Source organism: Setaria viridis, chromosome 1, assembly GCF_005286985.2.
Source record: "Setaria viridis chromosome 1, Setaria_viridis_v4.0, whole genome shotgun sequence".
NCBI lineage: Eukaryota > Viridiplantae > Streptophyta > Magnoliopsida > Poales > Poaceae > Setaria > Setaria viridis.
In genome coordinates this window covers 35892037-35918978 of record NC_048263.2, presented here as the reverse complement: position 1 = coordinate 35918978, position 26942 = coordinate 35892037, and the positions used below count along the sequence as shown (strand labels likewise).

The window sequence follows — 26942 nt, the reverse complement described above, 5'->3', positions numbered from 1 at the left end:
GAAGGGCGATTGCAGAGTGCATGCAGGGTTTTTTTTTTGCGGGGTGTATGCAAGTTCATCGAATTCACTTGTGCATGGCGTGCGAGAGTTGAAGATGATGTTGATCTGATCGAATTAGGATGGTTTCATTCTGTCACACCGGGGCTGAAGAAAGTTGGCCTGTTTAGTTCCCAAATTTGAAGTGGCAAAATTTGCATTTTGCCATAAATGCTCAACTGTAGTATTTCGTTTGTATTTGTGAATTATTGTCCAAACATTGACTAATTAGGCTCAAAAGATTCGTCTCGCAAAGCACAACAAAACTGTGCAATTAGTTTTTGATTTCGTCTACATTTAGTACTACATGCATGTACTGCAAGTTTGATGTGATGAGGAATCTTGTCAAAGTTAAGAATTTAGGGTACCTAAACAAGGCCTTAGAAGTCTGAACATTGGATGGCAAATCAGAAATTGGCAGCTTGAGCTTGACACCACCTGACACCTGATCCAAGCATTCGATGCTAAAGCCCAAGAGGTTCAGATTCAGTCAGGTACACAGTAAAAGGCACTTTCACACGTGTACCCCTTTTCGAGTTTCCTGAGAAATATATGACCTCGCAATTCATCATGTGGTATTATGTGACAGCTGGAATTCAGAAGCCAACAGTCAGTTTCTTCAGTTTAAAATCAATCATCAAGAGACACATTCATATCCTTTCGAGGACCTGATCCAGGCTCGTCGTGCTGCACGAAAAAAGCAGGGGAATTTCCTCTATTTTTTCCTACTCTACCAATGAAGTAGGCACCGTCTCGTGCCCGTTCGTTAAAAAAAAAAAAAAGCAAGGGAAAACATCCTTCCAGTCAGAAACAAACACGATTGTGCTGCGAAGTACTGCAAACCACAGATCACTTGAATTACACGCATCGCCGGCTCATTGAAGTTGGACCTCCTTCACCGACGACGGCAATGCCGCTTACCACAAGCGGCAGCGAACAGAAGCTCGAGGAGCGCCCCGGCGCCGGCGTACGGAACGACGAGCACGCGGTGGGATTGTAGGGAGAACTGGCCAAGCCGTTGGTCCGCGCATGTACAAAGAGGACTGTTTCTCACTTTCTCGAAAAATCCTCATTCATCGGGCGACGGCAGCAGCAACTCCGAGTCCCGCCGAAAGGCTGCTCGTAGTGCGTCCGGGGCGCCGGTCGGCGGGAGGATGAGGAGAACGACGAGGCGGCACGAGGGGTAATCTGTAAAGATATAGGGGGTAAAGTATAAAAAATTGGATCGCGACTAATAATTGCGATCCAAACCAGGGGTAAAATATAAATAATTGGATCGCGATTAAAGAACGCGATCCAAATTAGGGGGTAAAATGAAAATAATCGGATCGCGTTCGATGGTCGCGATCCACATCAGGGGGCAAAATGTTATGAGGTGAATCTCGACGGCGGAGCTCCGGCGAGCCCCAGCAGCGGCCGATGCGGGGCTGGAGATGCTCCAAAAATAGAATACGGCAAGGATAATACCCAGTACCTCAGATTTGAAGTATCGATGAGGGAGCCAGGTGCTAGCGTCTGCGCCGCGCCGCCGGCGCGGTGTTGCAGCGGCGCGGGCGAAGAAGGGGCAGGCGGTGCGGTCTCCGGCAAGGGATGGTGTGGGCACTGGTCTTTCGCTCCACATGCAGGCAATGCTAATGGTGGACGGTCACGGATTCCTAGCTGATACACCATGGGGCGCCGTGCTCTGTTCTCTGTTGTTGCAAGCTGCAGAGCTCAGATGGAGGCAGCAGAGTTTTTTTGAAGCGTTTTTTTTTTCTTGGAAGCGGGGAGACAGCAGAGTGCATGCAGGTTCTTTTATAATTCTGCGGGTGTGTGAGAGTTGAAGATGATGATAATCTGATCAAATTAGAATGGTTTCGTTTAATTCTGTGACACTAGGGCTGAAGAAAGTTGGAAGTCTGAACATTGGATGGCAAATCAGAATCAGGTATGATTACAGATGTAAACGTTGAATCGTTGGATGTTCTTTATGCACAGTAAAAAGCACTTCACACGTAGATCCCTTTTCAAAATTGTGGAGAGATATATGGCCTCTGTACCTGTTAAGAGAATTCACAAATAACAAAAAAAGAAAGAAAATGGCAATCCATCAGAAAATTTACTCAGGTATTACGACAGCTAGAATTCAGAGTTGATTAACTAACAAGCATTCAGTTTGCACCATGGCAACCGACCATGCGACTTACAAGGGCAGCAACTTTCGGTACACATCTCAACAGAACTATGTTGACAATGATGTCCAAGGAGATGACGAACGGACCTGGCATCTCTGACAGAAATAAGATGCAACGCAGATCCATTAGATTTTGTGGAGACTTTCAGTCCTTCAATCTTCTGAATAGCGAGCTCCAGTGACTTGTACTGTAGTTTTCTTCTTCTGGGTTGAGCTGACATGCAAATACACAATGCTCAAGAGTCGGAATTCTTTGCAGCAAAAATGAGGCACAGTTTCTTGCTCATCGATGACAAAACAGAGGGAAGCTAAATTGCCACAAAACTTTGTCCTCAATTTAAACACGCCTCCTACTTTCCTGCGCACTAAAACTTATTGAGCAATCGTCAAACTAATCCAAGTAGCGATCTTCGCACTGAGGTAAGAATATGAACACAGGCCTTGAGGTAGTGCTACTTCGGAAGAACATGAACTTATTCTGAATTACATTGCAAGTATTTGATAAGCTAAGACTTGACAAGGGTATATCTTTATGATTGAGATATATCTACTGAAATGCCCCAGTCTTCTCCTGATTAAGAGACATGCATGGCAATTGTTTCTTTGAGCCTATGAACATGTTCATCCTTTTTTTTTCTTTTATCAGGTCGTTTGGCTGGAGGAGTTTCAAACTTTTGAGGACAAATCCAGCACCATTAATGCCGATACTGGTGCTAGCAGACACCTTGCTGATAGATCATGAAGTGGCGATACCCTCAGCAGAAATTGTCTGTTGTAAAGCCTGAGTATAAAACAATCATCGAATCAACTTTGAGCGCCATTGTTAAGGTGACTTCTTTCAGAGAACACCCTGCCTGTATGATGAAACTGTGATGGAGGTTTACTTCGAGGACCTGCTCCAGACTCCTCGTGGACTCGTGGCTGTGAAGTACTGCAAACCAGAGACCGGCTTGAATTACACCATGGATCGCCGGCTCGTGGAAGCTGGACGCCTGGACCTCCTTCACCGACGACGGCAATGACGCCTCCCAGAAGCGACAGCGAACAGAAGCTCGAGGAGCGCCCCGGCGCCGGCGTACCGAAAAGAAGGGTGCGTGGTGGGAATGGAGGGAGAACTGCCCAAGCCATCCGCACGATGTAGATGAGGGTTGTTCCTCGAAAAATTATCATTAATCAGGCGACGGAAGCGGCGCCTAAAAAAATGTCCCGCTGAATAGCCGCTCGTTGTGCGTCTGATGCGCCGGTCGACGCCGGGCGGGCGGCGGCGAACGCGCGCCGGCGGCGGGAGGACGAGGAGAACGATGGAGCGGCAGGAGGGGTGATCTGTAAAGTTTAGGGGTAAAGTATAAAAAAACAGGGTCTAAAGTGGAACAAATCGGATCGCAATTAATGGTCGCGATCCAAATCAGGGGTAAAGTGAAAAAAGGTGGATCTCGGCGGCGGAGCTCCGGCGAGCCTCCGCCGCGGCGGACGCGGAGCTGGAGATGCTGCAGAAATGGATACGGAGAGGATAATCCCCCACTACCTCAGATTTGAAGCCTCGATGAGGCAGCCAGGCGCTGGCGTCCGCGCCGCGCCGGTGTTGCGGCGGCGCGGGCGAAGCAGTGGCAGGCGGTTCGATCGCCGGCGAGCGATGGTCTGGGCCCTGGTGTTTTTTCCGCTCCACAGGGCAACGCCAATTGTGCAGAGTGACGGTGAAGGATTCCTTCCTAGCTCCACAGAGACACCATGCGGCTTCGTGCTACCCGTGATCTGCAGTACAAGCTCAGTCGAAGGGAAGGGAGGCAACAGAGTCCACGCAGGTTCTTTTTTCATTTTTGGGGTGTATGCTGTGTGAGGATTGAAGGTGATGCTGATCTGATCGGATTAGAAATGGTTTCATTCTGTCACAAAGGGCTGAAGAAAGCTGGATGGAAGTCTGAACATTGGATGGCAAATCGGAAATTGACAGTTTCAGTAGACGTTGTGGTTTCAGACTTTGAGTGCGTCAGGTGCAGGCAGCAGATGCTCCTGATGTGTTTTGATTGATGTTACTCGATGAGACGATGACTGATGATTTCTCGTTGGCCTTTGGGCTACTTATCGTATAGCCTCTCTGACGCTGAAGATTGTACAATGTGATGAAGGATTTCTTGGTGGAGTTTATGCGCGTACTGACCTAATTTAGTCATTGAGGGCACAAGACGTACAACTTTGATGGTATAATTTGTAATTCTATTTTTATCCTAAGTCAAACTATCTTACATTTGACCAAAATTTAGAGAAGAGTATTAATACTAATTCTATTTCATGGTAGATTCAATGAAGCTTATTGGGTATCATGAATGTTTGATTTTTTTTCAAAATTGATTAAACTTGTAAATGTTTGACTTAGAACAAATTTAGAATAGATTCTTTTTTTTAATGGAAGAAGCACTTCATTTCTCTGCATCTCTTTGCTACTCTTCACTAATGCATTGACAAAAAATCACCAAACAAAGCGTAGAACCAAATCATTGTAAAATATTTACTTCACTTCCACGTAAAATATTTGGATTTTTTATAAACTTACCAAATTTAAAAATATTTTACTTAGGATAAATTTAGAATTGCATTTTTTTTCTTTTGAAAGAAAGAAGTACTTCATTTCTCCGCATCTCTTTGGTACTCATGCATTGACCCAAAATCAGTGAACAAGATACTACCTAGGTGTACAAGAGTAGACCCAAATCATCGAAACGTATTTGCTTCAATTCCACATAAGATTACAGCACATATCTAACCGGATACATACATCGAATTTTTGGAAACACTGAACCATCTAATAAATCCAAAGGACGTAGTTGAGGAACTATTCTCTGCCACTGACAGTCCCTTTAACTACTTCATCATTTTCTTATATCGATATACAACAACCTCGTCTTATTTCTCTGCACTTTAATTTGCTGTATATAGTAGAAGTAACATTGACACCAGATCCTACACAAACTGACCGTGTGTGAACGAGTGACACCTGTCATTCGCATGGCACTTTGGCGCGCGTCTCGCCTTCAAGGAAACGACGATGACAGGGTACTTGGTCTTCACTTTCTGGAGGTGCTTGGCGACGTTCCTTGCATAAACCTCGAAGAGATCGTCGAGGATGTGGTCGCCAAAATGGTGCGCGATCAGGGGCTCGATCACGGCCCTAATGGACTGGGCGACGTTGACGCCGCTCTGGGCGCTGTCGAGCACGAGGTCGCCGTCGTCCAGGTCGTCATGGGGATCCCAGTTGGACTCGAAGAGCTGGATGTGGTTGATGTCGAACGCCTCGCTCTGCCTGATCACGTCCCTCACCTCGTCGACCGACGGCGCGTAGAACGGCAGGTTGAAGGAGTCCAGCTTCTCCTTCTCCACACGGCCCTGCCACGCAACAAGAAGAATGCAAGATCCATGGTTCAGGTCTCTGTCAGACTGTCACTTTTTGAAGATTATCTAGGGCTGAGTTCATGAGTGATGGATTGATCTACACAGATCATCTGCAGTTGACGATAATGTTGCGCAAATGACAAACCTGTTTGACTAGGGACTGGAGAGCCTGCGCGAGCAGCCCCCACATGTAGCTGACTTCGCCATGCGTCACGTCTTTGTTCTTCCTGCTCAGGAACGTCAGCACCATCTGTCCGTTCGACGCGAGCTCCTTGTGACGCAGCTTGAGGAACAGCGAGAAGTCCTCCTGGAACTGCTTCCTGTACAGCTTCACCACCGAGGGCGGCGTGGCCTCCCAGATGTACATGTTGCCTTCGTTCAGAACCGTGCCTCTCGCGAGCTCATCAGGAACCTATTAGACACACACGAATAGAGCTATGTCATCAGAAGTGCTCGGGCCGGTCGGTTGATTGGTTAAAACTGTGCGTGCCTTGGAGCGCCACATGAGGCAGTAGGAGGAGTGGAAGAGGTGGACGCAGCGGTCGGGGAAGAGCCTGGTGTAGAAGGACCCCGGGAGCCCGGCGATGTAGTACGGCGGCAGGGACTCGCCCTTATCCTTGGCGGCGGCCAGCTTCTTGAACAGCTCCAGGGACTGGAAGACGAGGTTGAAGTCGTTCCCGGGGAGGTCGTTCAGGAAGAACTGCACGTGCTGCACCACCGGCGGCTGCTGGCCGCCCATCATCAGGTCCTCGCGGCGGTCGGCGACCGCGCCGAGCACCTCGTTGACTACGAGGAGCGTGTTGGGCCCCGACGAGCAGCCGAGGTCCACGACGACCATCGCGCCGGCGGCGGAGGAGAGCGACGCCGCGTGCGCCGCCGCCACGGCCTCGTGGAGCACGGGCCTCGTCTTCAGTATGGACTTCTCCTGAAGAACAACTACAATTAACACGCATGCACAAGTGCAATTTCTTCCTTGTTTTGCATTGCTAACATCATATTAACATGCATTTTTAACATCATACTAACATGCGTATGATTCAGGCATTCAGCCATGCATACTGCAGTCTACAGGTTACAGATGCTGATGCAGAAGCTCACAGACCTGAAGCCTGGAGTTGGAGGCGTAGCTGGTCTCGCCGTTGCCCCGGCTCATGTGGAGGTCGCGCTCTACCTTCATGGCTGCGCTAACGGCCAGGTGCTGAGCAGTGGCAAACTTGTTTGCTTATCACTTCTACTCTCGCTAGCTGTGGCACGTTGTGGTTGCAGAGCACGGTCAGTAGAGCTCCCCAATTTATAGGCGCCTGGCAGTAGCTGAAAGGAGAGTGAGTCCAAACTCACGTAGCTTGAGCGTACGCCTTTGGTGCTCCCCAATCCGGTGGAGCCGCGTGGTGTTCTCCGTATCCAGCTGGGCCCTTTCTCACTGGTCCTTGCGTTCGAAGCATTAAGCTGGTACCAGCCACAGACTCAAAATATCATTTTACGAAAAATCTACGCGCGCTTCTTAGGAGTGGTAGTTCATTCCACTCGTATAATACACCATTGTAACACTGGAGCAACGACTCGTGCACTGGACGTGTGACATTGCTACATTATTGGTCATTCAGGATTGGCCAACATGAGTCAGCCGGCCGTCAATCAAAGCTGGTCCCTCCGGTTATTTTAAGTATGTCTATACATAAAAAAATTATAAATTTGCAATTTAAAACAAACGGAGTATTTAATAATGTATTTTATTTTTTCTTGTCGGGTAAGCTGATTGGCATCGGGTGTTTCTCACTAGATTTTGTAACCACCAGATTTGAGTCGTGATTTGCGCTTGAGGCTTTTTTCTTACACTCTGGTGATGAAGCTCCAACGAGCTCCCCGACACGCTTGAGATTTGGCGGGGGTCACTGGTATCTGGCGGGGGTTAAACTTTAATCCCTGTCATATCGAATGTTTAGATACTAACTAGGAGCATTAAACATAGACTATTTATAAAACCCATTGCACATATGGAGGCTAAACGGTGAGACGAATCTATTAAGTCTAATTAGTTCATGATTTGACAATGTGCTACTACAGTAACCATTTACTAATGATGGATTAATTAAGCTTAATAGATTCGTCCCGCCGCTTAGCCTCGTAATTAGTTTTATAATTAACTTATATTTAGTCCTCCTAATTAGCCAGAATATTCGATATGATAAAGACTAAACTTTAGCTTCAGGATTCAAACATCCTCTTAAAGGAAGCTCGGGAGCACGAGAGGTAGGTTAATTCGTGGCGGTGGTGAGCGCGGGAGCACAGACACGAACGGTGGGGGCAGAAAGCGGGCGATGGAGGACCGCTGGATGGGCAGGGGGATCACGGTGATGGGCCTGGTGGAGCTAACTACGTTAGCGTGACGGGGCACGGGGCATCGAGCGATTTTCTTGTCGCTAGAGAGACGGAGGTGAACACTAAACAGGTTGTGCAAGATGATTTTACTGGGAGGTTAAGTTCGCGTACAAGGATGAGAATTCTAAAATTAAGATAATTATCGTACCGTCAGAAACGATATGTGCTGTCACGTTGAAATTAGTATGCTGCTGGACGAAATTGGCACCCACCAGCACAAAGGTGATCGAGGCCGCTAGGCTCCAGCATAGATGGGATGCATCTGTGCTGTAGGTGGCCCGCCAGCACAAATGACACCAAGCTAGCGAAGCAAACAGACTTTATCTCCACCCGGTGCCTCTGCTCCATCCCTACATTATCTCTTTGCATTGCTCAACCTCATCACTTTCACTGCACACTTCTCTTGCTTATCTCTGTCTCCACAGTGAAGCTGTGGCTGACTCAAACGATGGAGCGGTGGCCGGCGCGTGCTGCGTCGGCAAGTTGCAGATGGCTGAGCGATGGCCCCACATTGGTGTCTGGTGCGGGCACGAGCCACGTCGGCTGGAGCCACAGGCAGCTGCGACAACACGGGCAGAGGCGCTATGGCCGGCGGACCCATGGGCAGCTCCGGTGCGCGATGGCGAGCTTCTGCCGCTGCTCATGCAGCTCGTCCAAGGTACGTGCTCAATCTTGCAAGAACAGCGGCACTGAAATTAATTGTAGTAGATGATCAAAAACAAAATCATTGCAGCACTTTTGTTTCATTCATATTCGTTGCTCAGGTTGGCAAGGATGTGGAGGGTGATTGCCGACGCGCACCGGGGATGAAGCGAACTGCTGATGAGGTGACCCTGCTGCTTATGTCCTTGGCCGCTGCTACAGCTGGCTACCGCTCCGATTAGGGAAGGAGGCATCAGAGGCATGCCGCCACTGCCGAGCTCTACGCGGGTCTACACGCTCGGCGTTGACTCTGGTTGGGGAAGGAGGCATAAGAGGCTCGCTGCCGCCTCCGAGCTTGGCGCACTCGCGTGGAGATTCGCGGCTGGCGCATGGCGCAGAGGTGTAGGCTGAGTCGCTGCACGTACGCGGCGGCACTCTGGGGCGGGCGCACGCGGTGGAGTCCAGAGCCAAGAAGGTCTGCCTCGGGGCTCACGACGACATGAGCTGCAACACGAGGCGGCGCGCGCGGCCATGATGCTGACGGACGAGCGCCTATGTTCGGCTTTTTTTTTTCTAAAATTATCTTTGCTGGCGGGTTTCTTAAGCATCCGCCAGTGCAGTGGTGACGGTCAAGCACCCGCCAGCGCAGATCGCATTTGTACTGATAGAAAGTTGTTGGCGGGTGCAAAACCCGCCAAATATATTTTAGCTGCTAGGTAGATGTTTTCTGCCGTAGTGTATATTGGTCTCATCCAACGTAAACTCAACAACTTAATAGATAACATATACCATGAGTTGTCTTCTGATTTGTCAAGTAGTGTGACTCTATACTTCCTATAATTCTGACTTAAGTGAGGCGTTTAGTCTATTCGACCAACAAACGCCGATGCATGTTGATCTCTGATGACCAGCCCAGGTTAGACTCTACTAGCAAGTAGCAACCACACAAAAAAAAAACGGATCTTTGTTTCTTTCGTTGGTACCTTTTGAAGATTTCTTCTAGACACCGAATATAAGCTCTGACCTCTCATATATCATACCCTTCCACCTTGATTGATCTGAGCCAGGCAATCTCACATCAATGTCACGGAGGTTCACGTGCCGTGCCGGGCGCCCATAGACCAAACATGGTCGTATGTGAGTCCGACGTCTTAGGATGCATAGCGATTTTCTTTGAGTGAAAGCAGCAGCTGCAGATGAGTGTCGTTCGAATGAGTGGTGCTTCGCACCAACCATGTGTACTGTTAATTAAAACGTACGCGTGGGACGCGAGAGACCAGCCACTAGCCCAGGACCTATGCGGCTATGCCATGAGCTAGAAAGGCATCCCGTTAAACTTCTTTTCCCCCCTGATGTAAGTGATGTTCATTACGCAGCCCAAAAGGGGAGGAGCGTGTGCGCATACTCGTGGAGTCCGGGATTCTGAGGGTGCGTTCCGATTCTCAAGCAGAGGGGAGATGCGTTGTGTTTTTCACGCTGCAAGCTCTCACCGGGAGTCCGGGACAATCATGTCATGTGACCACGAAGCTCCGCGCGCGCGATGTCTCAGTCTACAGTCACACTAGCACTGACTTGGGCCCATGCTCGCGTCGTTCCCACGTGGCCGCGCGCGTGCCGCCGTTGTTTTAGGCGTGCGCTCCCCTGGCCCCGATCGAGACCTGCGGTTGTGGACCAACAATGGTCGCGATGGCAGGAAATTAGATTCCTTCCCTCGCGGGGAAATGACAGCAGCATAGAGCAACTTCAAGAGTTTTTCAAAAATAAAATTCTTCAAAATTATCTACTAGAATTCTATTAAATTTTTTTCTCAAAATCACGTCACCTCACAGCAGATCCCTAACAATAAATTTCACAATACTTCAAAACTGCCATGTCAGCAGTTGCGGGCCTCTCAGTTGGGCTAGCGGTAGAGTTTGTGTTGCCTACCTCCGCGGTCATACCCGTTCTCGTGACCGCGGCATGGCATCGCAGCCGGTGGCCTTGGTGAGCTCCATCTGCATCTTGATGAAGAACTGCACGCGTCCAGGTGGATTGGATGAACGTCGCACACTATGCCCGATCATGATCGACATCTATCACCATCAGGCAGCGGCGAAGAAGGAGGATGTGAGGGGAGAGTTTGCGTGGTAATTTTGTAGTACCACTCCATGTGGACGATTAATTCAAACAACTGTAACTACGCGCACGGAGGTGGCAACCCACGCGTCCCTATCGAGGTGCGTCGAATGGCTGCAACGTGACGAAATCGGCCAGCCACGCCACCGCGCTCGCGGCGACAAAGCATACCGCGATCACGGCGTCCAGGTACACCGCAGGAAGTTGATGCGCGGTGTCCGGTTCCACTCATCCAGTGATTGGGAAAGCGCCGAGCTCTCACATTTGGGTGGTCGTATTTTTTTGGTAAGGTTGAAGGACATGTTGGAGCATACATTTTTTCTTTTTCTCCCTAAATCAGATTTTTGAGCTGTTTTAAGGAGCTTTTGGAGTTACTTAGGCATCCATCACCAATCACCATAGTACTAGCACTACACTACCGCTTGCTTGAGGCCAGACGATTCCACCCATCGAGCGTCCATCGGCCCCTATCATAACGGCGACTTTTTCTAACACGCGAGAATGAGTGAATGGGCCTGGGGATCGGTTGGTCACCGGAAGCTCAGGTAGCACCAGGCTCAGGAGGTCCCAGGTTCGAACCCCTCCGGAACCGGGCAACACGTACTGAAAACTGATATCCAAGACCATCGCTTCAAGATAGGCATGTGAGTATAAGCGTAGGATGTAGGTTGCATAGAAGTGTATACAACTTGTGCTCTTGTAAGATTACAACTATCTAAAAACACGCGAGAACGACGTCGGTTGTGACCGTGTCGCCGGGCGCGCGGGGACGCCGTTTTAACCGTGCCCGCGAGAGATGCCGACTTAGGCGAACGAACGCACTCGATGCCGTAAGCGCTGCGACGCCAGCAGAGATGACGCGGCGGAGGCCCGGGGGGAGTTTAACCAAAGCTCGGTCACTTTCCCTGCTCGTGCTCGACTACTTGTCTCACACGAGCACGTACGACCGAGTACTTTTTTTTTAACAGAAACGGTTGGAGCTCTCCCAGTCGCTCTGTACCTCGTCTTATCGAAGCAAAAGTTAAAATAAGCCATCTCTCTCGCTGCGGCATGCACGGCGTGCGTCCCGTGCGAGCATACGCTAATGCCGTAAGTGATGTTACGCCAGCGGATGACGCGACGGAGAGCCGTGGCGAAGCTCGCTTTTCTCTCCGGCTGGTCAGGAGCTAGTCCTTTTTTCTTCTTCTAAAAAACACTGCCAATTCACGTTGGAGGAGAGAATTGAAACATGTTACAAGCAGACTCCAATACTAAGATAGCGATTGGTTCCGGGATTGGTAACGTTAATGGGGCACTAGAGGTGGGATCATAGGTTTTGTTTGGTTGGACAGAGTGATGCATTAAGAGCCTTTTGGTAGAGTTCCGATTTATGAAGCCTGTGAAGCTTAAAAGGAAGATACCCTCCCTAAGACCCTAACGGAGTCTAAATGCCATTTCAGGTGTTTGGTTTGCATCTTAAATGTCGAATTGGCATTCTTCAAATCTAACAATATTCACGAGTCTTGACGTACCAACGAGTACATCTCGCAAGTCTTGACAGTGTACGCTGCCTTGAATTTGCTGAACGTATACCAAAATACGTGATTGGTTAACTTCACGTGAAACATTTTTCATAAAGCAACGCCTAGGGCCACTGTCACGAAGCTCTCCTAATCGATCAGTCCCTTGTCTTATCCGACCAGAGTTAGAATAAGAGTCATCTCTCTCGCTACGCACGGCGTGCAAGCCTTGCAAACATACACCGATGCCGTAAGTGCTGCTACGCCAGCGAATGACGTGGCCGCCCGTGGCGAGGCTTGCTTCTCCCAGGCTGGTCACTGGTCAACGGCAGCACGCAGCTCTGCCAATTCATGTTTAGAAGAGATAATTGAAACGGATTACAAGCACAGTTTGGAACTACGTATTCTAACACCATAATTAGCAACACTGTCAGCAGCTAGGGAACGAACTGGAAATCTGGAATTAGCATGCACCAGCACTGCAGTCATAGACTGGCCATCAGCATGTACTGGGCCTCTCGTGGGTCGGCATGCAGCCTGTTCTCTGTATCTTTTTGGTTGGGTCGTCGAGTTGAAAGACAAGGGCCACTGGGCCACACTAATGTGGATTGTATCATTAGCCGACCCTGGCCCGCTGGAAACCTACATTGCCCAATCGGCCGTTTTTTGGATACAAAAATTATAGAGAAAAACAAGGACACTTGATTTGGAAGAAAGCAAAGACGTCTAGATCCGACCATCGCGGACCGTCCGATCCATCTCGAGATAGAGGTACAGTTCCAATAGTGTCAACAGCGCTACCACTTGAACAGTACCCCTTGCTACTGTGCTACCACTTCAATAGCGCCTGAGCCTGTCGCGTGTCCCCCCACCCTGCCGCTCAAATCCAACAGGGTCAACCCTGCTCCGCCCGGTCGCATCGCATCGCACCACACCCCATGCCAATGCCATGGCACCGCAAAATCTCCAATCCCCCTCCCTCTCGGGCGCGATGCCAGCCGCGTCAATCTTGGGGCCCTGCTGGCAAGATCCCCAACAGGGGGCGCTCGGCACACTCCACCAAGCCACAGGAAACAGTCACCCACCCACGCACGCGCGGACGCGGGACGCGACGCGATCGCGCCGCGCAGCCCCGCCCGGACGATGACAACTCCACGAAACGGGCCAAGCAGGCGCCGATCGCCAGAGCCATTGGATACCAGTACACCACCCCTCGGCCCTCGAGGCGTCCCGTCGAGCGCTTGCTAACCCCAACCGAGGACGCCAATCTTGCGTTGGCATCTAGCGGCGAGCTGCTCGATCGCTCGGCTGCAGCATGCGATGCGATGCGATGCGTGAGACGGAACTTGCCAAATGCCCCCAGCAGCCAGCACCACGCCCGAAAACCGGGTGCTGGCCCGGCGGGCTACACGCCTAGTACACGCTCGCAGCCTCGCAGGGGCAGCGCAGTCGCAGGCCGAGGTTGCCGCCGCTCGCGTCGGCTCGGCACCGTGTCGTCTCCCTGGCCGCGAGCACTGTGGGGGAGCGAACAGGCCCCGGCCCGGTCCTGCGTTGTCTGCACGAGCGGCGCCAGCGGGCCGACCACGATTTATGGGAGAACCAGACAGCGACGACTGCATGTGCGGGTCTTTGGTGGGACGCGGCCGGAGCGCGATTGATAAACAAAGCCAAGCACAAGCAGGGCAAGTGCTGTCCCGGTGCCAGCCGTTCCAGCGCTCCGTCCGCAGGCGTGCAGCGACTGGTGAGCCCGCCAGCGAGCGGGACAGTGATCATGAGAGCGATGCTCGTGCACGTGTACTGTGCCCGGCGTTGACGTCGGTCAGGCGTTCTCAGGGTCACGGAGAGGCCATACGGCCCCGGATGCTCGCCGAAGAACAGGCAGAAGGCGCGAGGATGACGCCACCGTTGTCGTGCAGATGCGGAGGAACCAAATCAGGTGCTTGCCAATGCGGCCTGGTGCTCGATCAGGTGAAGATTTTCGACGACACTGATTTGGCGGGGGTGATATACACAGAGGGGCACTGTTTGGGAAGTGAACGAAGTACAGCAGCTCCACTGTCGTTTTGGTATGTTATACAGAGATCCCGCAGATTCAATTTCCTCCATCTAGCAATGCTAGATGCTACCAAGAACGAGCTGTTTGAGTCCGGATAGGCGCAGTGGTGAACAATGTTGCGCGACGTACCAAACATGCAAATGGAGAAGGCACAGGACTTCATTTATATATACTACTGTATATACCGCCGCGTTTTGGACGTCGATTGCAAGGCAGAAGCAAGAGGCAACACATAGAGAAAACTCGTTACGTTACAGCTCAGAAGGAAGCACTCATCCAGTTCAGAGAAAGTGTGTTTCTCCAAGGAACCGACCACAGATCAACCAAGGCAAGTAGGCAACACCAACCATCCGGAAAAAACTGCGAGATTATTCACAGCCCTCTGCAGCAATACAATGTCGTTGTTGCGGAAGCCAAAACTAAGCAAGCAAGAGAAAGAGAATGAATGATTGCTAGCTAGTACAACTGAACTAGGAGTAATATACGAAGGAAATCGAATGCCTGGTCTGCCCTTGTATGCCGCGACGCCGATACGTGTAGGCCGGTAAACTCCTTGATCACCGCCGCGCTCTCATGCCCCGCTGTTCCCCTCCACCTTTCTGCGTTGATGGGTAGGCGGCGGCGGCGGAGATGGCAATGGCGGAGACGACGGAGGGGGCCACGGCTTCGGGCTTGACTTGCATAGTGCCCGGGCCTTGAGAAGAGAGAGTTGTGTAGTTAAAGAAGGGAGAGGGGGGGAGGCAATGATGGAATTGAGTAGCAGTAGGGGACCAGGCAGCTTTGTACTGAGTGATGGCAGGGAGCTACCCCTCTAAGCCTGCCTCTTCAAGTGCTTAGCCCTGCAAGTACTTACCTAGAATCAACTTGCATAATGATGCTCAACAACTGAGATCATTCAAAAAGAAAATATAACTGAAGTCATCTCGTCATCGTGTTTCACCGGCGGAAAAAAGCACGAAACTCAACGCACGGAATGGCGTTCGCATGAGGAAACAGTCATCACAGATGAAAGAAGCGTGATCGATGCAGTTGCTCATTTTGGCTACTGCAAATGATATTAAAACGGGAATTGAATTGGACCTGAAATGACTGCAAGGTAAACAGTCGAATCAAATCGAGCTCTCAGGTTGAACTATGCAAATCGCATGCAAAAGAACGAAAAAAGAACAGTATTTACAAAAAAATCCTGGGCAGGGCAAAACCTTTTTAAAGTATGTTATGTACAGGCATGTTTCATCAGAATACCAACGCATTACAATAGATGATGGCCACCAAGTAGTACATAATGACTACTAGTCCAAGGAACAGATGAACGAATTGACCGACCAGATACAGAAGCACATAAGATTTTCATGGGTGTATACCAGCAATACAAAAAATACCCATCCAGCAGCATATACTATATCTTTTTTCCCCTATAGTAAGATATGAAGCGAATCCAATGAACAAACGGCATCTATATCTATCTGCATTTGTTGTATCTATCAAGCTACCATACACAGGATGCAGAAGTAGTAAAAAAAATCACTTCTGGTAGCGAAGACTTTGGGAAACGAAAGCACTATTCCCTCTATTAAAAACCAGGACTATGTGGAAAAAGAACTGCAGCTGCATAACCATCAGGATCCTGCCACACCATTTCCATTTTCGGTAGATGGGGCGTTCGAAGTAGCATCATCCGTTGTCAAATTGGACATGCTATCAGACAGCGAGTTCACCTCTTCGGACTCAGATGGCGCAGTCGTTGAAGCTCCATCCTCCGAGGCAATATCAGAGGCTGCATCTGAAGTCATGCTAGATGGCTCTGATTGCTCTGGCATTTCAGATTGTGACTGAGGTTGTTTCTGTAGGCTCCAATACATAATGCTAGCGGTAAGTGTAAGGATCATCTTCTGATTCACCTGTTGAACCGGTAAGATCGTAAGAACGTGAATCCATAATGTAATGGCTAAATAACAATTCCCAAGTGAGAATCAGCATCATTGTTCTAGAAAGAGAGAATAAACAGCACATTAAACAGATACATTAACATGTAATGTATTTACTAGCAATAGCAGTTTACCTCTATGATGTCCTCTGGCAACAGAAATACAGAGCATCCAAGCTTCCTAGCAACACTAATGATGTAGGTAGCATTCAGCTTCTTGTCCTCATCTGAAAAAAACAGATTGTAGATTAGTTATGATTTAGTTTTGAAGTCAATTGTGGAGAACACAAAATGATTAGTCAGAAATAAGGCTATCCAATAGTCAACTGAATGCATATGGGCTGAGGGCTGAGAACAGACCAGCTTCCCCCTTAGTAACAACTTTCCAGTTCACAACCCTTGGCTGTACTGCGCTAAGAAGCTCAAGGAAGAACAATCCATTCGATAAGCTCTTGTCCTGTAGGGGAATATAGGAAACTAAGCAACCAGAGTTTTCAGACAAATAAATAGGACTTCAGTCAGTGGACATTGAAGCACCTTGAAACTTTCCATTCGAGAAGTTCTTCCTGATGCTTTCACTTTGCTGTTGGCCCAGTTTAGAATATCAGCATCAGTAATTTCTTTTCCTTGGGACCCTTGGGAATGGAATCTTAGCTTGTTTAACAGCTGAAGGATATTGAATCTCATCAATTGCCACAAAAGTGCTGAAAGACAACACCAAAGAATTCAGTTATATGATGCTACAAATAAATATTAAGAGCGTGATCCATTAGTGTCACTGGTAAATTAGACGTGGACAGACTCACCAACAATCAGTTTCTTGTTTCCCTGAACAATATCATTCCCAGCTAGATTTACTAAAGAAAACTTTAACTCCTTCCCGATTTTTACAACTTGATTGCAATTCTCCAGTTTTCTGAATGGCAATTTAATTGGAGGTTTTGATGCCAGCTTCCAATTGACAGATCCAGGAGAAACCTTATCAAGTACTTCAAGAAGTACCCACCTGCATCAGGATGGACATTAATAACAAACTCATTTAGAGATCAATATAAAATCTATCAAATGTCTTATTACCCGTTGCGAACATCTTCAAATACATTGTTTACATATGATTCAACCCCAAGGCTGTTGATCCACATTCTGAAGGCTCTTTCTTCTCTAGACAATAGAACATCATCACGTGTTGCCGTCTGTGTGAGCGTAACTTGTTTGGTGTCACTCGTTAGACCATTCCTGCGCAGCATAGGACAATAGGATCCAAGTGAGGATCAGATGACAATGTCGAATCCATAGTGATTATCTGCTAAACTTTTAATGTAAATGTGGCAGAGGGAAAATTAGCTCACGTGATTTGGTGAGGTAAGTCACATATTGAAATTTTTATGCAACCAAAGTTAATCACATTTACCTATGCTGGAATATTTGCGCAACAAATGCAAGATTTAAATTGGCAGATCCCTCGGTGATATCCTTTGGGGTCAGGTATCTTTTACAGTCCAACTTCTCCGCTTGTTCAAGTACCAGTTTTGCCCTCTCATCCGGATCCTTGGTATCCAATGTAGTTTCAGGGGAATGCTCTGGAGCAAGAGCTTTCAGAAGGTAAGCATAGGCTTCACCATCCTGTATAGAACTAACTTGTGTGACCATGGTTGTTGATCAAAGTAAACACAGCAGCATCAAAAAAAGAAAGCAATTATGATGGATCAAGCACAGTCTAACACTTTTCCTAACTCCTATATGCCTAAGATGGTAAGTTGGTAACTGCATCCAGCTAAGGGTATAGTAGAATAAAGTAGTCTTTAACAAATGGTGCATAACCAGCTTTAGTTTGTCAATATAACTCAAATGCAGTGACAAGATAATCAAGTGGCATGTATCAGCAAATAAACAAGTGACTGATAATTTGGTGGCATTGTTGTTTATTATATGCACCTTCACATCTGAAGAGAAATTGTTAACAGTTTTCTTGTAGCCAGCTTTTTTCAGATGATGGTTCATCCACCGAAGTAGCATCTTTTCTGGTGACAAGCTCAAAACCTCATCTATATCCTGCAAAATAGGGGTTAAAGTGAATTTGTTTCAAGAAAACATGCTGAAAGAATTAAAAAATCAAAACATGCAGAGGAAAAAACAATGACAAAATGCCCTTATTTACCTTGCTGTCATCAAACAATTCCACCAGCTGCGGTGTCTTCTTGAGGTTCAGATCAGCCAAAAGTTGAATCTGATGACAAGTACAAACAACTCTTTATTCAATGAACCAGAAGTTTGATGATAGTCTGTATGCTGAATTGCCCCAAAAATCAAAATGCAATGCTCAGTTCAATGTTTACCTTTATGATTTGTGATATCAATCCAAGAACTAAATGAGGCTGCATGCAAAACAATATAAGTTTGTGTAAGCCATGATGTTTTCAATGATTTGCTTGGATAAAAAACGAGAACTGAGAGTAATATTGAGTCCATGCAAGAAGGTGACTAAGTGCCTGTTGTAGTTTTGTAGAGAAGCAGATAGGAGAAGAGCAAGAAAATATAGGGAGCACGTACTAATAGGTGATATAAAGAATATAGAGATTGGTACAAAGTTGTAACCGCTGTGAATTTGGTACCAAAGTTAACAAGCACTGTACAATACATTGAGGAATTGAGGACAGATAGTTCCATGAACATCATCACTTAACTTCTCCAAATAAATCAAACTGCAGCATTCAAGGAGGGAACACATAACATACCCTTCCCTCCACCAAATCCTGTGTACCAATGTTGACAACAGTGCATCCAATGGCCTTGGCAGAATTGAGGCAGAGTGTATGATTTTCATTTCTCTCCCATGGATTAAGAACTCTTTTCTTATTTATTGCTCTCTCATCAATGGTCCCAGGTACAGCTACATTGATCAATTTGCTGAGAAAATGAGCCATAAATGAGCAACCATCAGAAAGGTCTAGCTTCAGATAAATTTCGTTTAACCAGTTCAAGGGAATGCACTCTGCTACTAGCTAGAAACAAGACAGCCATCTCACCAGAGCAGAACACCATCCCTGATCAGATCAAAAAGCTGGTTTCCAGACGGGTCGATTGGCAAGTACTTCCTCAGAAATGGGTCTTCGCGGAGATAAGTGTTGATGTGCGCCACGTAGGACGATTTCTCTGCCTGATTGAGATTGTGCAGCAGCGTAGTGGTGCTGGACTTGAGGAACGACGATGAGGTCTTGCCACCCCCACCACCAGCACCACCACCTACCTTGGCACTCACCCTCGCCTGCAGATTCAGATACTCCTGCAGAAACAGAGCCAGGTTCCCCACTCCCATCAGAATAAATCGGGAATACCGCACCATTCCTGTCCGCATTACAATTCAATAACTCAGAGAACTCAGAGAAACGCCGAGATGCATGTACCCGGAGGAAGGACTCGAACTCAATCTCCTGATCGCTGTCGGGGTACGACTCCGACAGGAAGGCGGCGATCTCCTCCTCGGAGACCACCTCATTGAGCCCCCTCAGCTTCTTCATCAGCCCCGGCAGATTCTTCGTGGTGACATGGCCGGAATCTCTCTTCAGAGACACGAACTGCAACACCGGCAAAAACAAAAATAACCAACCGGGACCAAAACTGACGAACCAAACGCAATACAACAGCGGGTTTCCAGCGCGGAGGGGAGAATCGACGGATTCGGACGTCACCTTGGCCTTGAGCGATCGGAGCTCGACCTGCGTGAACTGCCCCTGCAGCGAGGGGTCGGACACGACGACCCCGACGAATCCGGCGGACATCTCCCCACCTCCGCGGCCCGACTCCGCCCGCGCCCGCAGCGGCTGCGAGAGGAATCCAGATCAGGGAGGCCACTCACGGCCCGGATGGAATGGAACCCCTGGGTGAAAAAAAGCAACGAGGAGACGGCGTGTCCCGCCGACGGGGCGGCGCGGCGCGGCGAGGAGATACCTTTCGAATTGGTCACGGCAATCCCTCCCTCCCGTGGTGGCGCGCGGTTTCCTTGCGCTCGACGGAAAAGGCTAGCGAGCAATGGCGTCCAGGTCTCCAGATTTCGTGGGGGCCGGGGTGCAGAGGGAAAGTGGTGGAGACGAGGAGAGGAGGTAAGGGGCAGCGGTGGGCCCGGTCTCTTTCTGTTTGTTTATTCCGTTTCCTGTCGCCGAATTAGGTTTCCTCCGGGGTTTTGGAAAAGGTAAACAAATCCAGGAAACTGCTTTTTTTTTCCCTCCCCCTTCCTACTGATTTCTTCAGGGCTGAACTGATTAAACATTTTCAGTTTCTCTACACAGAAAGCAACTTCCATTACCATCAACGAGCAATTAGATAATCTGTCACATTGTTACAAGTCACTCTACAAGACTGCAAACAGAGAAACGGTTCGTGATTAATGTTGGTAATAACACGGTAACCGGTGATGCACAGGTTGTTCGGACAGAAATTCAGGAGCCCGGGGAATGCACCACCGGCCAGCGCCGATCCCAGCACGAGATACCAGATCGGACCGACAATTCGGCGCGGGCCACCGCCTGACCCCGCGTTCTTTGTCCCCTTGCGATTCGTGTTGCCGAAAGCGTCACCGGCCTTGCCTTGGCGCGTTCCGACTTCGACACTGTTCGCGTCGGAACGAACCAGCTCTGCGTACATGGACAACACATGGCTTCCTGACTGTGCCCTCGCCGCCGCCCTTGGCCCCATCACAGCGACGCGCGTGGCCCCGTTCGACCGCTCGTGGGCACACGTACGCCTCGTCACCTCCTTCTTCCGCAGCAGAAATGGGGAGGCACAAATATTTAGAATTGCAGAGAAAAACCTGTGACTAACGGTGACTACAATTTTTCGGTTCCAACAAGTAAAAGAATTGAAGAGAAAACGCCAAAAGAATGCAGTAACATTTCTGTGCATGGGCGTTCGAACAACTCGCCTACTCCCATCACGCGTCGGACGTGAAAGGGAAACGCCTTGGGGAGATCACCGTAAAGTAGACGGCGGGAAACAAGCGACCATCGCACGGGCCTGGGCGGGCGTGTACGCAGCCAGCCAAGCTGACAAATTGCGCTCCCCCTGTCAAAAATTGTCTCGCGCTGACGTCCCAGCGCCCGGCTAAACGCATTCTCCGAAAGTTCCAGATCGCCAGGCTTGCAGCCACGAGCCCAAGCAGCATATATATAAACCGGCCAAAACCAAATAGCGGCATCGGCACCGACGGCACGTACAGCTGCGTCGGTCACCAGTACATTCCTTAGGCTTTGTATATTGAGCGTGGATCTCGCTCGGGCTCCTGCCGCCGGGCCTCTTTACCGCGTGTGGTCCGACGGCAAGAACAAGAGGAGAAAGGCGGCAGGTGCCAATTGCCGAGTTCGGAGGGAAAAGGAGCGGGAGTTCTCAGCTCTCCGAATAAAGTATGTGCCGGGTTTGCTCTGCTCGCTCCGTCTGGTCGCATACTCACATGGCACATGCGACCGACGAGGTGGAGAGAGCCGCGGGCGTGCGTGAACGTGCCCACACGTCTTTTGTAGCGTGACGATTTTTACTCCGCTCACGTGAAGCGACGTCTTTTATTTTCTTAGCTCGAGTTGGCTCGACGGAAGGAAGGTCAGCAGACAGATTCACCACATGTAGTCTCTCTGTTCCGGCCCGTGATGGGCCAAACTAGACCGGTTTGGATTGGTCGGCCTGGCCCCTTGCGTGATCAGACCATTCTCTTTTCGTCAGCCTGCCTTGACCTGTTTATTCGGCCCTCTGGGCCCTAGCATGAGGCCGATTTTTGCCTCTGGACCATATTGGCAACAGGCAAGCGCCAGCGTCAATGCCGAGCTCAACAACCAAGGTCCACGGCCGCACCTTTTTTCCCAGGCATCTGCATCCTCTGACCTGGTCTCTGGTTCTAGTGTCAAGGATTAAACTCCCAGATTGGTCGATCGATTCGGCACTGACTGAATAATGCTTCGTTCGTCATGGTGCGGAAATGATGCTGAGCTTTTACGGCATGACTCGATGAAAGAAAATAGAACGACCGAACACAAAGTGAGCTGAAAACTGCACGCCCACAGCTACTGATTACTGCCTTCGAGATGTCATGTTGCCAGGGGTTTCAAAAGTTATCAAGTTACCCGATCCCCAGTATAACGATGCGTCGATGCCGAAACAATAAAATCGACGAGCTGCATTCACAAAACAAAATCAAGGTCACGAGTGCATCACGTAGAACGCAGCTTCAATTCATTGCTCTGAACTCAACAGGCAGTTCGAAGACGAGACAGACCCTGACGTAAGTTCAACACGCCCACGCACGCACAGACCGATGGACCGACCTCACCGTGCCCGTCTGCCAACGTTACCAACACAACAGCCAACTGACAAATGGAAACGATATTCACACACGCACGCACATGACGAATATAAAAACCCAGGGACAGGATGAACCGTTGAACCCAGCAGAAGAGCAAAAACACAAACGAAACGAGTGGTCTGCTCCGGCACAGCAACGTTGAAGCAGGGACTCGAGCAGGCCGGCCTCGCCGCCGCCGATAGCTGCTGTGATCAGCTCGTCGACGGCCACTCCCGGCGGATGTCGAAGGTGTAGTTGATCTCCAGGTAGCACTTCCGGTCGTCGTCGAGGAACTGCCAAAAAAACAAAGATGTCTGTCACATAAACCTTCATTCTGAACCCTGAAGTTACCGCTTGCTATTGACCACCCCTGCCCTGAATTAACCGAATGATCTCGTCCTCGTCATGTGATTTAATTTACCTTGGTCCTGGCGGAGTAGGAGCCCCGGGCAAACATTCCCGACGGGGTGGTGTCCTCCGGCGTCACGTACGTGTAGGGCTCCAGCTGGGGGCTGAACGTGCCGAGCATCTCCTTGGCCCTGTCAACTGCGAACAACCAGCAGACCGTGAGCTGTGTGATCATTGATCAAGGGCGATGACCGGAACGTGGTCGTGCGCGGAAATGGCGTGATCCCGGCGGTTGGTGTCTCACCTTTGAGGCCGGTCTTCCAGACGGTGTTGGTGTAGCGGAGGCCGGAGACGATGTTGTTGGTGACGGAGAAGGTGAACTTGAGGCGGTATGGGGAGCCTTCCTTGAGGGTGAACCACACGCCCTTGGCGTTGGGCTCCACCGGTAGCGGCAGGAAGATGTCGGGACGGCCGGGCGACAGGATCGACAGGCTCATGATCTTCACGTCCGGCTCCAGCGTCTCTGCAAACGTACAGGAGGTTCAAAATTCAGATCTGCTTATGGCATCAAATTCAGATGGTATTAATTTTCACTTCACTTCGAGATCGGAATTACTGCATCTCCCACTCAAATGGCTGAAAAGGTTCTGAACGTGCTACTTGAATTTCAAACCTGAATTGCTCTGAATTCTGTATTCTAATGGAGAGCAGGGCTTATTCTGAATACGCAAGGCATGAAAATGTGTCCAACACTACTGAAACCGGGAAGGTGCTTAACACTGAACAAAAATACGAAATGCATGAAAATGTGTATAACACCGTCTAAAAAGTCTAAACCAAAAGCAAGGGTCTCCTTCAACAACGCCCTGAGAAAATGCGCTCATCTTAAAAGCAGCAAAAATTTTGAATGTGCTACTTGATCGAGATACTTGCATCTCCCATTTAAATGGCCGAAAAAAGTTTCGAATGTGCTACTTCGACTTGGGACATGGATTGTTCAGAAGGTGCTTAACATTAAACAAAAACACGAGACGCATGAAAATGTGTTTAGCGTTCGTCTAAAAAGTAAAAAGTCTAAACTAAAAGCAAGGGCTCCTTGAAAAATGCCCTGCAAAATGCGCTGACCTTAAAAGCAGCAAAAGCAGCACCATTCAACTATAGCAGCCCAACAACCAGCATGCCATTTTCCAGGATTGGAAGGTGCTGACTGCTGATATTGATATCCTGCTCTAGTTCTACTACTACAGTCCTGGACATTGCAGAAGAAGACCATATAACCATGCATTCAAGAAAAACTAGTGCTCCTCTCCTTCAACTGGTCGGCATGAAAAGGCAGGGAAGCCGGTGGCCGGCCGGCCGGCCAGCCGACGTATCTAACCGTCAACCGAGCCCACCACAGGCCACCGACCTTCACCCCTGCGTCTTTATTTCCTACGGCAAAACGCAACACGGACCTCACCGTACGGTACGGGGTGTGGCCGGTGGCGCATTAGCGAGGGAGGAAACGGGGTTAGGCACGGGGTGGGAAACAAACGAATGGCTCACGGCCTCACGGTCACGGGACCATCTCGGCAGCCATGGCGGTGCTCTCTCACATGCGGAGCTGCGGCATGTGCCGTTGCCCCACCCCACTGGCGCCATTAAACTAGGCCGCGAGGACGCGCGCGAGCCAATCGAACGCACGCGACCAGCAATTCGGCAGGAAAATTTAGTGTCCTGTTGCCGTGAGTTTAGTTTACCTCCCACGGAGTTCAAATCCACGCTGCCGAGGAGCTGCTCCTTCCATCGCCGCAGGCTCTCGTCGTCCTGTGAATCGAACGCGGCCAAGAAATGAAATGAAGAAACGCACTGAAACTGAAGCTACTCGTAACCGAAAGAAGAGCAAGATCATAGACATGGATCGAGATGGGGACGTATTTTTAGCAGCAATGGCAGCGAGCCCACGTACCTTGTCCTTCTCGAGCTGGTCCTTGATGCTGACCCGGGGGCCGAGGTCGATGACCTTGGGGGCCTCCTCCTCCTCCTCCTCGTCGTCGTGGCAATGCGGCGTCGCCTCGCCACACTTGCCGTTCGCCGCATCGCCGTTCTCCGATGGCGCCGCTGCATTCTTGACCGCCGCCGCCGCCGCCTCCGGCTCCGGCGCCGCGGGGACGTCGACCTTGGAGCAGGAGATGGCCTCCACCGCTGACGACATCGTCACGCTCCGCCGCGCACAGCTCTCGCGCGCAATGGCGGCGTCAGCCGAGAGAAGAAGAGTGCGGCCGGGGTAGCAAGCAAGACAAGAATAAGGAAGCGTGGCAGAGACGAGGAGGACGAGGGGCACGGGAGGAAGAGCACAGATACCAAGAGCGCACCAAAAGGCGAGCGCACGAGGAGGGAAGGGAGGGAAGGGAGGGAGGAGGCGGACACGTCGAGGCGGATTCGGACAGGGGGAAAGGACCGCGGCGCAAGGCTCCAAGACAAAGGGCGCGGGCGGGCGGGCGGGCGGCGAGGGGGGAGATGGTTGGATCCAACGATCGGTGGCAGCGAGCGCCAGCGGCAGAGAGGATAAGGGCCTTTAATTCGCTCCGCCGCGAGGAAGAGGCGACGGAGTGGTGACAACGTGACGGGCACGACCTCCGCCGCGCTGCAAGCCTGCGATGCAACCTCTCTACAGGTTGTACAGCCGTGGTGGCGTTGGTTAGGAGTTTTAATTCCCGAGTCGATGAGACGATGACTCGATGCAATGAGATCGTTGGCGGTTTTGAAAGTTTCTACCATGCACAACGAGATGGGAGAATCCCAATCCAAGTGTACGGTGACAGTGTCTCGGTAAATCGTAGGTTTGACAGTACAGTGACGGTAGAAACTTCCATGTAGTACGGCGTGATTGATCTGGCCGAAGTTTTCATCCTGCCTGCCGGGACATTCATCCGGCAGGTAAAGATCTGGCCGGTGCCTTTCCCTGTCCGCGCGGGCAGCTTTGTCCGAGGACCGGGGTATTGTCCGATACTATGGCCCGTGCCGCCCATCACGCTCCAATCATGGATCTGGAGCAGCTCCCCGCCGCGGCGTCAAGGCCATCCGATGCGGCGTACTTCCTCCGCACCTAAATAACTGTTATTTTTTATTTCCATATCATAATTTTAACTGAATTTGTAGAAAATACGTGCACTATTTGTATCTTCAAATAAATTTATTAAAAAATTAGATTCAAATATCTGTCTATTGATATTAAATTTGTATCATAAATATTAATATTTTTATATGTATTTAGTTAAAGTTGTTTCTCGGGAAGCGAAAACGACAGTTATTTAGGGATGGAGGGAGTACGTAAGAGGCTGCAAGATGTTCCACGTCATTAAAATCCTAGGTGGAAGAGAGGGACAGGCGAGGAGAGGATAGAGAATGAACCGGGCGGATGGCGAGTCGCCCGGCTGAAACTCATCTCCCGAGAGAAAAGCGCATGCTTCCAGCCCCGTGCAGGCGACAAGGCCGGCGCTTGCTGGCCCGCCTTCCTCCCTCCCGATCCAGTGCTCCACCCCGCCTTCCTTGCACGCCAAAGCTATTTCTCGTGCGCCAGATTGAACCGATGAGCAAAGCATAAATCCCCATCTTCATGCCCAAATCGTCCCCAACCGTCGCCAGAGCCTCCGCATGACGGGTCGACACTCGACAGCGCCACTGCCGCCGGCCATCTGTACTGCGTCTCTGTAGTTTTTTCGTAGATGATGAAGGGCTCATTCCGTTCTACCGTTGGACAATCATGTACTGCCTCTCTCTAGTTTGTATGGATGAAGGCTGCATCTCTGAATCTTCGGATGCAAGTATGACCTGCATCTCTTAATCGTTATGTAGCAACGGCCTCTTGTTCCGTGTATTGGCAACATCATCTACTATTTGCTCAAAGCAGTGTCTTGTTAACTACCACAATGTTTAGCTCAGAGCAATTGTTTGTGATTATAGAATCTTATCCCTGTCAAGCAGCGTACTTTATATGATTCCAGTCTATTCTCTGTCTCGATGAAGCTTTACACTTTATACAATTCCAGTCTATTCTACTTGTTTATACGAAT

The 26942-nt window shown here is 49.8% G+C and overlaps 3 protein-coding genes across 3 annotated transcripts; all 3 read right to left on the bottom strand.

Moving 5' to 3' along the window:
- Positions 1-4918: 4918 nt before the first annotated feature.
- Positions 4919-6865, bottom strand: LOC117845649 (anthranilate O-methyltransferase 3). The gene is made up of 4 exons (XM_034726713.2): positions 6699-6865; positions 6087-6521; positions 5742-6008; positions 4919-5590 (listed from the first exon to the last, which is right to left on the bottom strand). Exons 1-4 carry the CDS (start codon positions 6771-6773, stop codon positions 5168-5170), a joined length of 1200 nt encoding a protein of 399 aa, XP_034582604.1. The 5' UTR covers positions 6774-6865; the 3' UTR covers positions 4919-5167.
- Positions 6866-15474: 8609 nt separating this feature from the next.
- LOC117835859 (fimbrin-4) lies at positions 15475-20320 on the bottom strand. Its single transcript, XM_034715175.2, has 15 exons — positions 20163-20320; positions 19904-20035; positions 19619-19789; positions 19241-19497; positions 18950-19121; positions 18551-18589; positions 18373-18441; positions 18150-18266; positions 17626-17837; positions 17292-17450; positions 17021-17220; positions 16752-16918; positions 16575-16671; positions 16350-16441; positions 15475-16188 (listed from the first exon to the last, which is right to left on the bottom strand). The coding sequence occupies exons 2-15, from the start codon at positions 19991-19993 to the stop codon at positions 15907-15909; spliced, it is 2124 nt and encodes a 707-aa protein (XP_034571066.1). The 5' UTR covers positions 19994-20035; positions 20163-20320; the 3' UTR covers positions 15475-15906.
- Positions 20321-22408: 2088 nt separating this feature from the next.
- On the bottom strand, positions 22409-25369 carry LOC117835867 (rho GDP-dissociation inhibitor 1). The gene is made up of 5 exons (XM_034715187.2): positions 24836-25369; positions 24627-24693; positions 23192-23410; positions 22961-23085; positions 22409-22832 (listed from the first exon to the last, which is right to left on the bottom strand). The coding sequence occupies exons 1-5, from the start codon at positions 25079-25081 to the stop codon at positions 22752-22754; spliced, it is 738 nt and encodes a 245-aa protein (XP_034571078.1). The 5' UTR covers positions 25082-25369; the 3' UTR covers positions 22409-22751.
- Positions 25370-26942: the final 1573 nt, after the last annotated feature.

Excerpts from the sequence above, each read along its gene's own strand:
- LOC117835859 (XM_034715175.2), bottom strand. The coding sequence starts at position 19,993 with ATGTCCGCCGGATTCGTCGGGGTCGTCGTGTCCGACCCCTCGCTGCAG. Across the intron at positions 18,590-18,949 it reads AGGATTTGGTGGAGGGAAGG|CCTCATTTAGTTCTTGGATT; the intron begins GTATGTTATGTG and ends TTTTGCATGCAG. Across the intron at positions 17,221-17,291 it reads TTTGAAGATGTTCGCAACGG|GTGGGTACTTCTTGAAGTAC; the intron begins GTAATAAGACAT and ends ATCCTGATGCAG.
- LOC117845649 (XM_034726713.2), bottom strand. The coding sequence starts at position 6,773 with ATGAAGGTAGAGCGCGACCTCCACATGAGCCGGGGCAACGGCGAGACC. Across the intron at positions 6,522-6,698 it reads CCTCCAACTCCAGGCTTCAG|GAGAAGTCCATACTGAAGAC; the intron begins GTCTGTGAGCTT and ends GTTGTTCTTCAG. Across the intron at positions 6,009-6,086 it reads GCCTCATGTGGCGCTCCAAG|GTTCCTGATGAGCTCGCGAG; the intron begins GCACGCACAGTT and ends TGTGTCTAATAG.
- LOC117835867 (XM_034715187.2), bottom strand. The coding sequence starts at position 25,081 with ATGTCGTCAGCGGTGGAGGCCATCTCCTGCTCCAAGGTCGACGTCCCC. Across the intron at positions 23,411-24,626 it reads GGATTTGAACTCCGTGGGAG|AGACGCTGGAGCCGGACGTG; the intron begins GTAAACTAAACT and ends GTACGTTTGCAG. Across the intron at positions 22,833-22,960 it reads CCTACTCCGCCAGGACCAAG|TTCCTCGACGACGACCGGAA; the intron begins GTAAATTAAATC and ends TTTTTTTGGCAG.